The sequence below is a fragment of the Macadamia integrifolia genome, chromosome 4 (assembly GCF_013358625.1).
Source record: "Macadamia integrifolia cultivar HAES 741 chromosome 4, SCU_Mint_v3, whole genome shotgun sequence".
Lineage (NCBI taxonomy): Eukaryota > Viridiplantae > Streptophyta > Magnoliopsida > Proteales > Proteaceae > Macadamia > Macadamia integrifolia.
In genome coordinates this window covers 25,617,149-25,630,231 of record NC_056560.1, presented here as the reverse complement: position 1 = coordinate 25,630,231, position 13,083 = coordinate 25,617,149, and the positions used below count along the sequence as shown (strand labels likewise).

The 13,083-nt window shown below is 40.4% G+C and overlaps 2 protein-coding genes across 2 annotated transcripts in view; both read right to left on the bottom strand.

Annotated features, from left to right (window-relative positions):
- Positions 1 to 9,759, bottom strand: part of LOC122076792 (trafficking protein particle complex subunit 8) — a 34,121-nt gene extending 24,362 nt beyond the window's left edge. The window contains exons 1-11 of the mRNA XM_042642344.1: positions 9,454 to 9,759; positions 9,247 to 9,341; positions 8,732 to 8,831; positions 8,303 to 8,404; positions 7,997 to 8,159; positions 7,014 to 7,134; positions 6,809 to 6,871; positions 6,566 to 6,646; positions 6,360 to 6,454; positions 6,085 to 6,235; positions 1,801 to 1,887 (exon numbers count right to left, since the gene is read on the bottom strand). Of these exons, the coding sequence (XP_042498278.1) occupies positions 1,801 to 1,887; positions 6,085 to 6,235; positions 6,360 to 6,454; positions 6,566 to 6,646; positions 6,809 to 6,871; positions 7,014 to 7,134; positions 7,997 to 8,159; positions 8,303 to 8,404; positions 8,732 to 8,831; positions 9,247 to 9,341; positions 9,454 to 9,616 (1,221 nt within the window). The 5' untranslated portion in view covers positions 9,617 to 9,759. The remainder of the gene's footprint in view (positions 1 to 1,800; positions 1,888 to 6,084; positions 6,236 to 6,359; positions 6,455 to 6,565; positions 6,647 to 6,808; positions 6,872 to 7,013; positions 7,135 to 7,996; positions 8,160 to 8,302; positions 8,405 to 8,731; positions 8,832 to 9,246; positions 9,342 to 9,453) is intronic.
- Positions 9,760 to 10,960: 1,201 nt separating this feature from the next.
- On the bottom strand, positions 10,961 to 12,361 carry LOC122076358 (UDP-glycosyltransferase 88F3-like). The gene has a single exon (XM_042641662.1). It carries the CDS (start codon positions 12,359 to 12,361, stop codon positions 10,961 to 10,963), a length of 1,401 nt encoding a protein of 466 aa, XP_042497596.1.
- Positions 12,362 to 13,083: the final 722 nt, after the last annotated feature.

The window sequence follows — 13,083 nt, the reverse complement described above, 5'->3', positions numbered from 1 at the left end:
GTATCTCGGTCTTCCTCTCATCCTTGCTCGGCTCTTTGCCCACCATTGTACTCCCATTCTTGACCTTTGGAGAAAAAGGCTTCAACTTTGGAAAAGCAAGCTTCCCTCTTATGCAGGGGCCTTGAGCTCACCAAATCTGTGCTCCAATCCATGTACCTCTACTGGTCTAGAGTCTTTATTCTCCCCCCCCCACTCCACCATCAAAGCTATTGAGTCTCTCCACTGGTCCTTCTTTTGGAAAGGACCGACTCTAGCAAATTCCTTCATCCCACCCACTGGAGCATTGTCTGTCTCCCAAAATCAGAAGGTGGAATCAAAGATATTAACCTTGCGGGCATCCTCAAAATTATCTGGAAGATTGTGACCAAATACAAGAGTATTCGGGTCACTTAGGTCTACCTCCTTAAGCATGACTCTCTTTGGACCACTTCTCTTGGTCCGGGTGCCTCTTAGGTCTGGCGTGGAATCCTCAATTTAAGACCCATTGGTATGGGCGCCATCTCCTACTCCATTGGTAACAGTGCCTCTACCTCCCTATAGCTTGCCATCCTTCTGGTGTTCTCTTCCCTATTATCAGCCCCAGGATTGTTTATTCCTCTGGTCTTGATCGGAATGCTACTGTCTCTTCCATTATACTCAACGATGACTAGTCCCCTTCCCCCTTAGCTGCGATCTGGTCCTCTGTCCCCCCCTTCCCCCTGGCCATAGAGGAAGAGAGGATTTAATCATTTGGAATCCTTCCCCCTCCAGTTTGTTTGGTCCTCCTCAGCCTAGGACTCTATCAGATCCAAAGCCCCTCTTGTTCTTTGGCGCAATGTCCTATGGTTTAAAGGCCACATCCCCCTCCACAGCTTCACTGCTTGGCAAGCTATCTCTAACTGCCTCCCACACAGTCCTTTCTCAACTACCATCATATTCAAGTTCTCCTGCATGCTGCCTGTGCTGGAATGGAATTGAGGATGTTGACCACCACTTCTTCTCCTGTCCCTTCTCCTGCATCATCTGGAAGAGAATCCTCAGTCGTTGTTGGCCTTTTAGCAAAAGGATTCTCCCCTTTAATAGAGAATGAATCTAGGTTGATATGACATTTATTGGCTCCACCATTTGTGACACCGTTGCGAAGCTCGCCCTTTGTGTCACCATCAATCACCTCTGGATGGAGTGGAACCTTAGTAGATAGACGTCCAACTCCCGTTTTTATGATAAGATTTGGAATGCTATCTATTTTGACATCAGTTCCAAGCTTGTTTCCCTCCTTCCATCATAGGGTTAGAGATTCCCCAAGGAACAGGCACATTGTTGTCTCATGGGGCCTTCCCCTTACTATCTTATCTCCCCCTTCCCCCTTGATGGATTGTTTCTCTAGTTGTTGCTCTCCCCCTCCCCTCCCCCCTTTTGTTTGGGTTTGCTACCTTTTGCTTGGCTTCCTGTAAGCCACCCCCCACCCCCCCCCCTTGTATATTCTCTCTTGCCTTTATATTAGATTTTATTCATCCAAAAAATAGAAAAAGAAAGATACCAGTGTACAAGTCCAAGGGAGGAAGACTGCATGAAATGACCTGCAATAGCTTATCACTAAGAGAGCCAAAACATGATTTTGTTATGAATTATATGTATGAAATGACCTGCAGCTTGAGCACAGATTGACAATACAATAGTTCCTAAAAATTTTAAAGGTTCACAGATCATGCCAAGTACTTTTTTAGCTACTAATTACAAAAATATACCCTATTATTCACAACCTGAAACATGATAGCATATTCAATACTCATAGCTCTAGCGATATGGATTTAAACGTACCAAATAGGTACTAAAAGCATTTTCCATGCAAGCCTCTGCTTCCTTCCTTGATTGATCCAACATGAAGTAGGAAAGTCCCATCAATTCCTGCATAAGAGTGGATGTCAAATCAAAGAATGTTTCAAGAACTTATAGTGAAATGCCCTACATAACACTAAAGAAATTTCTTATTTGTTACAGCCAGAATATATAATCACTGGCTTAAGCAAAAGAGAACAGAAATAACAAGCATACAGACAAACAAGATAAATTGCAGTTGAGAACAACCAAAAGCAGCAAAGTCTATCCAAAAGTCCATTGACAACTTGAAAGGGGCTTTTTTCTCTTAATACTGTAATTGGAAGGTTATACTTCTGATTTAGAGTAGGTATGGACCTAAGAGCCTTGGCGATATGGTTCGATATTTTAGTTGAAATGACCTAAATTTTGCAAAAAAATTCGGTTTCGACAAAGTTTGAAACGAAATGCTATTTTACTTTTCTGATTGACATTTTGGCATTTCAGCCAATATTTCGGTCCCGTTCGACATTTCATTATTGATCCGGTGAAATGATACCAAACAGTCATAAAATTCAAGAACTGATTGAAATGGTTTGAAATTTTGACCCATTTCGAGATTTTCAACCAAGAGTGGGGAAATTTGGTAGAAAACCACATATTTGGTATTTTTTGAACAATCACCTCCATTTCTTAGTGGAACAAGGTGTTGGGCAGTACTTAAACGCATCTACAGAGACAATTTTCCAGATTTGCGCAAGATTTGTGCAAGATTCCAAGTTGGAGGTATACCCTTTCCCAAATTTTGCTTTTGCAAAAAATAGGGCAAATATTTAGTGGTTGGCCTAAAACTTTTTATATAACACCGTAGGCCAATCTACAACTTCACGAAGTCATTTGTTGTTAAATTATTTTTAAAATTTATGGTTACAAATTGATTTTCTTGAAGCAAATTTTTAAAAAATAAATGTAATATATATATTAATTGGGGCTCAATTTTATATATGTTAGACATTGTTGAATGATCTATTGCTTCACCTTCATGGTGTCGCTTTATGTCTCTGCCTGAAAATTATTTTATAATTTTTGGAAATTAAATTTTTTTTTTAAATCAGAAAATTGATAAAAATATGAAAAATATTCTGTTTTTGTTGGAAATTTTCTGAAAGCATTTTTTGTCTTTTCAAATGAATTCAACTGAAAATGATGATTAATGTTATAAATAATAATAATAATAATAATAAAATAAATAGGTTGTTCCATAATCAATCTTGGCTAATTAGGTACTGTTTTAAAAAATTATAAAAATTAGTTTTCATTAGGAAAAAAAAAGAGTTAGGAAACAATTTTATTGTTGTTTTACGAGTTTTAATTGATGTAGAAAAGTTAATAATGTGGCTTTTTTTGGTGCAACAGTGTATGAAGATTGCATAAGGGCTGCTCAGGGAAGAGATGGGAGAGGAGACCAAATGGAGGCATGCTACACCTAATGGAAATGACAAAAAGCCATAGTGCAACTACTATGGGAAGAAGATCATGGGAGGTGGAGCCACTAAACTGAGGTGGCATCTGGCTGGTGGATACAGGGATGTGGACAAATACCGTAGGATCCCTAGCGAAGGGGCAGAAAGGTTATAGCTTCCTTCATGAGGGAGGAATACAAAGGAGGTTGGATAAGAAGAAGGCAAAGCACGAGTTTAAAGAGGGCCTGAGGAAGTGTTGGAGAGACAGTCAGCAGCTAGGAATCCCATTAGAGAAAGTATACGACATGTAAATAGCAACCTAGGATCCGAAACCAAACTACCCTTTTCAGTGCGTTTTTTATAACCTAAAGGTTCCAATGTGTTTAGAGATTCTTAATTAGGGTTTGTCTTAAGTATACCAGATCCCTCGGTAGACATGATTGAACAAAAACATGAAATTGAAACTCCTATTCTGTTTAATGTGATTATCTTGAATACTTTTGATTTTAAAGCACCCCTTCACCATTATAACATCAAGTTTGACTTTCTTCAGTCTAATCCATAAACTACATCATCCACAGAAAGCAGACAAAGTAGGACTTCATCCCTGGATATGGTTATCATAGTTGTCACAGTGCCTAGGCAAACCAAGTGGTCAAGGGGGACAAAATTCAAGGCGACACCAGCAAGGTACCTAGCCGACCCCCAGGTGACAACGGCGCCAGTCCAGGAAAAGCCGCCTAGATGCCTGGGCGACGCCTTGACAACTATGATGGTTAAATTGACTCAATAGAGTAGGACAAAGAGGTTCCTGTGAGGAGCGAGGACTCAATGCAGAACCCAGTGTAGACCAACATTTTGAACACTCCAACAGATTCTCACTTTTATATTTCGCTACTTCATATATCTATTATACCAATTTCTCATTTCCTAGAGAAGTGGCAAAGAAAAATAGAAGCTATTCCAGTAGGCATCAGATCTTCTGAAACAATTGTTACATTTGAAAACTCGATATGGGTCCAACAATGTAAGCTCAATGTCATTTTGATAATTTATCATATAAACAATCAGGAACTGTTAGGTACAATATGAATATACACTACAGGTCAACCCCAAAACAACCTCCCATTTCCTGGACGATCCACTTAGGAAACCATTCCTGTATGACCCTAATATCGGCCATTTGGCAAGTTTGATTGGCCCCAAATTTTGTAGACACGTAAGACACAAGGTACCCTGCTCCCCATGTAAGTATCAGCCCAAACAGAGTTGGCCGCATGGCAAAACAAATCATTTGAAATTCACTAAGAAGATGAAACTCTTGAAAATATGGTTCAAAACAATGGATTGCTAATAATATAAGGGAAACTGCCAATATATAAGGTGTACGTGGTTGGATTTGGATCTGAAATTCGGAAAAAAATGGCTAATTCAGACCATGCCTTATCTATCCAAGGAATTGTTGATGTAGATCCAGCTTGCACAAGGAAGGGGCTGCTGGTCCCATCGAACCAAGTCCAATGTTGGACCAGCCAACCCCCACCTTGGTCCCCCCAAGCCAGCAACACTGTTCACGAGTTACTGTTCACCTTACAATTTTATCTTATTATTAGGACTTCTAGAATGCCCTACAGCAGCCATCAATTGAAAAGTGCCTAGCAACTTCCAGAATTCCAGGTTTCCTCTCCATTGACAGCTACAGCTTGGAAGATTTGTTTCTAATTTTATTAGTTTCCCTTTTAGATCCCTTATTAGGCAAAAAATAAAGTAGTTGATTAGTTTCTATTTTTACTTTTGCTTGGTTAACAAGTAGTTTGTTGTTAGGAAAGTCTATGTTAGTTTCCATTCTTATGTTAGTTTCCTATTTTATTTACTTTCTAATTGTAAGCTGAACTTACTCCTCTATAACGAGCTGCTGTAATCAATTGAGAAGTTAATGAAGATTTGAGTAAAACAGAAAAAAAAAAAAAAAAAAAACTTATGTTGTTGTGTTGTGGGATGCAGTTGGGTGAGATGCCTAAACCAGAGAGGTGAGAAGCCCATTAATTAATTCTTTTCCACCCTTCTCAACCCTCCATCAGTTTTCTCTTTTCTTCTTTATTCTAACTTATGAGAGAGTGTTTTCAGAGCTATTACAAGATTGTTTGAAGACTTGCACCCCCCCTCCAAGATTTCTGATCAAAGACACACACACACACTACATATCAATTTTCAGTTATAGAGTTTTCCCGAGAAGAATGTTCAAGTGCATAACTTCCAAACCAGACCTCTAATCGCTGCAGGATCTTGTGGGTTCGTTGAGGACCTTAGGAGGACCACTTGATCCAAATTTGTCAATCATCCCTCGCTTCCAGCCATAGTTCTTGAAGAATCACCAAAAGTTCCCTTTTTCTTGCAACCAGCAGATCTCTCAATCCAGCCGAAAGAACTTTCTCAAATTTTTATGGTTTGTACCTTCACATAGGATCTCCAATCGATCCAAAATTCAGCTTCATCTAAGTTGTGGTTTGTGAGTAATCGACACCTTCTCTATTCAGCCAGAATTTTAGATCTGCCTGGGATTGGGATCACTTGTGATTCTAGTCTAACATTAATTGCCACATCAACATTCCACCAGGAAAATTAGGTGGACCACATTGGAAGGCTTTCCCATCATCCCATGTGGACCATGGAAAGAACTTTTGCCTATGTAGTCAGAATGAATAAAATGCATGGAGAAAAATTCAAGAGTAGGCAAGAATTCCTATAGCTAACAATCACCACAGATAAGTATGGCTATTGGCTATGACTAAGAACAGAAAGTGTGAAAAACATTTAAAGATACCTGAGCACCAGCATAGCGTTTCCAGGCTTTGTCAATTTTGTAGTCTGTTGAAAGCAATCGATAATTTGACAAAGCAAGTTCATAATCTCGCAACATGAAGGCATAGTCACCCAAAACTCTTATTTGAGATTCAATGGAGCTAAACGTGTACCTTCAAAAATATTTTTTTCAAAAGTTCAACAGTGATTTTATAACTGAAGTAGAAAAAACAGTCCCTGGAGAGGAACAACAGTGTAAGGTAGCATAGAACCATAAGATTAATGTATATGATATACATTGGGCCATTGTGGGCATCAGGAGTTTCCTCTTTTCCTTTTCTCCACCACAAATTCCTAATTTGATTTCTAAAGCCTTTACGTGTTGCAGAAACCTAAGGGGGGGAAAAAAAAAATTAGTCAATGGAGGAGGACAAAATAAACAAGTTTATTCACAAGATGCCCTTTGTGTCTGAACTCAAGAACAAGTCAACTAGCAGGCATACCTGTTGATTGAGAACTCGAATTTTCTGTTCCATATGAGGAATTATATGTTTGGAAGATAGATCTTGCATGAGGTCCTTTACCTATTCCAGATTTTCCAAAACTAACATTTTGGTCAGAATTTCCAATCTAAGTAACTGTTTCGGAAAGACAGGGAGGGCACCAAAAATGAAGTGTAAAGAAAAAGCTCAGGGGCATTGTTAAATTTCTGAAGATGCATGACCAAAGAAAGAAAGAAAATTTACCTCACTAACATCATTGACATTAAGCAAACAACCAAGATCTTGACTAGGAGAAGCATCAGTTTTCTGCCAAATGACAACAAAAAGATATACAGCCTTAACCCTCACAATGTTCAAAAAGGAAAAAAGACGAGAAAAAGAGACATCCTTGGAATCATATGCAACCACAGCTCCACAGAAAATTAAATTCCCTAAACAGTCCACTTACATAAGGAGTCCACAGGCTACCTATTCGTTCTTCCGATCCATCTTTGGCAGAGTTAATGCACAATAATCTACATTCGTTCATGCCAAATGTACTTCTCATTTCTGTAAGAACATTAGTCGCCCTGCAAAAAAAGCATAAATAAAGGTTTTAAAAAATTTTCTAGCAGCAGTTAATGCCTAGCAAAAGAGATGAAAGCCAACTAGAACTGAAAGTTCTACATGTTACAGCTATGACAAGTAAAAAATCCAAATCCAGAACATCCAGCAGCAAACTGGTTGCGTATGGTAGGAGAGGAAGAAGTGTAAGAAGCTCATTATTTAGACACTCAATGAGGTGGGACTGTTTCTAGTAGGTAATCAAGATGTGTTGAATTTCATTGTGATATAAAGGGTATGGGAAGTAGGATTTTGTTTGCTACCATTTCACCTAAATGCTTGAACTGTTAGGGAAGGGCAGCGTCAATGTATACATCGACACTCCCCCGCACGTGCAAGCCAAGATCCCATGGTCTTTGCACATGGAGATCACGCAGCATTTTATGTAACAACCAATTCATTGATTCCTCCACCAAGCATTTCATATTCAGGTAAAACAATCAATTATGTTCCCCCCAACACCCCCACCCCCAAAAAAAAAAAAAAATCAATTAATTTCATGAACTTTTCTCAACTCTGTGCTTACGCAACAAGTAATCTAACCTAGAGAGCAGAAAATCTGCATCAGACATCAGTAACATGTAACCTGAAGGACTTTGTTTATAAGTACCCAGGGAATGTCATTCTACCATGGTGAGATACAACATACCAGTAAATCACAAGATTTTCTTTTACATGTGCAGCTTCACCTATAGTGAGAATGCACCACAGGAATAGACAAAGAGTACAAGCAAACAATGATCAGAAAGAAAATTTCCTAGTCAGAAACCCTCTAGGTAGAAATTGTAGTCCTGTAAACCGAGAGAGAGAGAGAGAGGGTCAATGTACTTCTCTGAACTGCCATCTTGATTATCATGTATTAATAAGTAATGCTTCAGAATCTTTGGATCCATCACACCATCATTGAGAAGGGAGGGCAACTGATTGGTGTTAAATAAGTCAACAAATTTGTTGATAGGCTGTTCATCTTTGGAAGAAACAACAAAAAGACCTGCAAGCCAAATTTTAGCAAAGGAAACAATCAGGATCCAAGTTCATCATTTCTTAAGGCCCAAAAATCTCATAATTATGATTCTTAATAAACAGTTATATTACAAGGGAAATAGAAATATTTTGAGTACAAATTTTCCTTACACGCCACAGGATGGTCAAAGGCTTCATGCTCTGAGAACGATAAGGTCTGTATAAGCTCCTTGTTGAAGATTTTAAACCACAATGGCAGCAATTCAGAATTCACTGCAGCACAGAAAATACCATATCTCAATCTGATATAATTCCAACAGCTAAGAGCCTAAGAGTACACAGTAGGCTAAAGGAAAAACAGCCCATGTCCCGAAACAAAATATTAATATATGACAAATAAAAATAATAATTTGTCCACCAACTGCTTGAAAATCAAAAGCTCGAAAATGCCATTCAAATGAGTTTGCAAAGGAAACAGCTAAAGGAAAGATGAAATATTCTCAATCCAACACACTTAATGTACCATCTAAAGCATAGAACGATTTAAAATTAACTGCAGGGATTCAGGTCAATTAACGTAGAGGTAAGATATAGACATACAAGCAAGTAAATCATCAAGTTGAGGTGGATCTGCGTGCAAATCAGAAAGATCTTTCTCAGCAGTATGAGTTATCACCTGTTTTAAACGCTCTTCCGCAGCCTATTTGAAACCAGAAAGAAAATAAGAATCTTGTTACAATTTATCTAATAACTAAATACATATCTTATAAAGAATTTATCTGAGAGCAAAATAAATAGAAACAATAACTGCATGATTACAATAAAACTAAATATTAGAAGTCCCACATCCACCCCTAAATTTGAGACATTCCCCCTGAGCAGTCTTTAAGCTCCTTCACGCCCCCAAGTCAACGTTTTTTCAGAAATATCAAATATATTTCAGTCAGATGAACTACTCGATATCTCACAGAAAACGTTTCTTCATCTATAATGCCTTGATTTCAACAATATCCAAATACCTATGAATCTATAACTTTCACAATAAGGGTTTCAACATTCAGGAAGACAACCCACTAGTACGTTCCCGCTTTCCTTTCCTACTGAGAACAGATTACCTCCACATTCGGCTGCTTTATCTCGGAAGCATAAAACAATCGCAACTTGAACTTGTGCAACCTGTAGGGCTGATCACTCACCGTCCGTACAGGTACTGAGACATGCAAGATCAAACACAAAATAACTTAAATTCATATCTAATTTGTGCTTGGAACATCAAATTTCGAATAAATAGAGAGATATTGTGAGAAGATAAATAGGATTACCATCAATGTTGTTGAAGACACAAAAGGGTTGGAGCATCTGAACGAAGGTAAGGCCGTTCTTGAGACAGGCTTCTTCAACGAGGGGAGTTCGAAGAACCATAACCACCGGAGTGATCTCTTCTAACAACATTTTCCCGAGAAATGAATTCACCGGATCCGCCATCTTGTGATCAGATGGCGCCAGCAAGTATGTGGAAGTGAAGACGATGACCTTGTTAGTCTAGTTGCAGAAACGGAGATTCCTCTTTTTTGCCTTTGGATGGAAAGAGAGTGCTAGCGTTCCCTCCCCTAACGGTTCAGAGAACATTTTAATTTTTTTCTTTTCATCTAAATAAGAACTCTACCTGGTCGCGGGGGTAGGCGTCGGGCGAGCTGTAAGGATGGACGGAGACTAAGACAAACAAGGTCTTGAAGAGCAGGTCCGACCCAAGCCCAATCCAACCTGGAGCTAGGGTGTTCTCGGTTGGGCTCAGATCTGGGCTTAGTCACGTTTTTCTTTTAGGCCCCGTTTGATTAGGAGGGTTTTGATGGGGTGGGAAGTTTGGGGTGAGATTATTGTACGGATTTTTTCATTCCAATGGAAAAATGTAATGTTTGGATTGATGGGATAGAAAAGTCTCTAGATTCAAAAACGAGTTTTCCCCGTCTGCTGATATGGCATTCATCCCATCTTTTTTCAAAGTCCTGCGTCTCTCTGTTGAATATTTTGTTGGGCGAAAATATTCAACAATTCCAAGTCTCGATGCGTCTATCTCCCCTGGTTGTGTTGGTGTTTGGTTGAAGTCTTGGAAGGGTGTTGTCTCTATTAGGGGTGTCAATTTGTGGCCCGAACCGGGTAAACTGACCGGGACCGAACGTTTAAAGACCGGCCCGGCCCGGACCATTTATTAAACGTGTCGGGCTTGAGCCCGGCCCGTTTATAAATGGTCGGTCTAGGTTTTGCTACTTGAACCGTCGGGCCCCCGACCGAGACCGAACGAATAACGCCCGACCGAGACCGACCTATTGTGCACCGACTTGGTCCGACCCTTTAATGATTGTAGAATACCTATTTTACCCCCCAAATTAAAGAATAAAAACTAAAAAGTAAAGACATGTTCACATTTTAAATAATGGTTATATTTTGTATCATTTATTGATTTATTGTCATTTTTTTGGGCTTGCATAAGTGGGCCAGAATATAATAGCACATTTTAAAGAGGGCCCGTTTAAAAACCGGTTAAAGCCCGTTTAACATTAAACATGTCCGTAGCCCGGTTAAGGCCCGACTAAAGCCCGATTAAGGTGGCCCGATTATAACCCGAGACCGACCGACCGAATATAAAGTGTACCATGCCCTCAATAACTAAGCCCGATTAGTTAAATGGGCGGACACGGTGTAGCCTTTGAAAGTCTTCAAGCCCGATTAAGCCCGACCGAAACCAAACCGGCCCGACCAGTTGACACCCCTAATCCCGACCAAGGCAGCTGTCCAGGATCTAAGATCCCAGCTGAGACGTCCGAGTTGTTATATCCGTTCCCATGACTTCGCCAAATTGACTAACGCATTCTTTGAGGACCCCTCTTCAGCCCACGCAGCCAACGCCTTCTCCCTCATCTTACGACACCGTTTCCTCATCTCTGCCCCCTCATCCGAGTGCATCAACGCTCCGACTCGCTTCTCAACCTTGGCGGCAACCACAATTCCCTCCTCCTCCGCCGCCTCCATTGGCATCGCCAACTTCATCTCCTCCACCAAAAGCACCTTATTCACCTCCTGCTCCGCATAGAGCGGCCAAGCCAGCATGGGCACCCCAGCGCACACCGCTTCTAAAATCGAGTTCCACCCACAATGTGTTACAAATCCACCCACCGATTTCCGACTCAGTACCTCTACCTGCGGCGCCCACGACTTCACCACCAGTCCCCTGTCTCTGGTCCGATCAAGAAACCCCTCCGGCATCACATCGTCAAGATCGAAATCATCAATGGCCGATAACGACAACCGTTTGCCACTATCGTGCACTGGTGGAGGACTTCGCACCACCCACAAGAACCTCTGGCCACTCCTCTCAAGCCCCTCGGCGATCTCTGCAATCTGCTTCGCCGGGAAAACGCCGCGGGTTCCGAAACTCAAAAACACAACGCTTCGACTCGGTTGCGCATCAAGCCACCGCAAACAATCTGACTCACTAGATTGATCTCTGGGTTCTACGACTAATGGTCCAATACAGAAAAAAGCCGGCGTTTGTTCTTCGACGGCCTTGATTACTCTTGGCTGTAGTGCTTGAAAGGTGTTTGATATAATGCCCCTTGATTTGATGAAATTGATTGACATATCCAAAAACTCATCGTAGTATTCATTGTTCCGAACTAGCATGGCCTTGGGCATCTGTGCAGCACGAATTGGGGGCAGGCCCGGGATGTCTAGATTAGTGTTGCCGAGTTCCCTGAGGCTCTTCTCAGTCTGGTTATGAATCGTTGGAAGGTAAAGGAAGGAGGAGAGAGCAGAAGCACCGCACGGGACATAGAAGTATAGAGGGATCTTTAGATCAGTAGCAATAGGGAAGGCGGGGTTGCAGAAGAAATCGATCACAAGGGCTGCAATGGAGGAAGTGTTGGAGATGGTTTGGAGGGTGTGGAGGAGATTTGGATTGTTGCGGCGAATGGTTTGGAAGGTGGTGGTGGGTGGTGAAGATTCAGAGTTGGGAAGAGCAGGTAGGCGGTGGAAAACAATTGAAGGGTCTGTTTGAGAGATATGATCGATGTAAGAATCGACGGCAGGAAGTTTGAATGAGTCGCCGGAGCTAAGGAGGACTGTGAGGGAGAAGCGGTGGCGATAGTGGTGGATGATTAGCTTCCCCAGCTCAACCAGGGAGACAAGGTGACTCAGGCCCGGAGCTGGGTACAGAACTATGGTGTCTTTCATTTTCTCTTCAGATCAGTTCTGAGAAAGGATGAGAAGTTGAAACACTTCGAATGAAGTGGGCAAAGAGCAGAGCAAAGGGAGTACGAACGTGTAAGAAGTAGGAAGTGTCAAGACTCAAATAAATCGTGGTGAAACGTGCGGCCGACGCAAATGTTTCAACATTCGTCTGTTTTTATTTTGGACTAAGTTGAAAGGATTTAAACTCCCTTGCAGCCGCCTCTTTTGAAATTTTGATTTTGTTGGGTTATTCTGTTTTAATGTTTTATGTGATATGTTCACCCTAATGGCTATGTTGGAGATTATATTCAAAATGCTGGACGGTTTATTCGTTGATTGAAAGTTTCTGCTTTCTATCATGAGAAAAAAAAAAACAAGAAAGGATTTGTCAAATAATGGGTCATGAATGATCTCATTTAGAAAGAAACATTTCCTTCCGTATAAGACATATCAATATCGTCATTGATTTGTCATAGTATAGAAGATGGTCTTAGTCAAAGTATGGGTTTGTCATTTGTGGTCTCTTACTAGAAATGGTATTTCTTGTCGTTATCTTAATTCTTCTAAATGGTTTATGTGCTACATCATTAATGAGCACATGTTTTAATACTTAAATTTTAAGAATAAAAAGTTCAAATTTTGTAAAAAAAAAAATTCAAATAAAGTCCAATCCTTTGGTAAAACCTGTTGAGAACATTCAGCATTTATTCAAAAAAAAAAAAAAA

Bases quoted from the DNA above. Each gene is read 5' to 3' on its own strand.
- LOC122076358 (XM_042641662.1), bottom strand. From the start codon at position 12,361: ATGAAAGACACCATAGTTCTGTACCCAGCTCCGGGCCTGAGTCACCTT.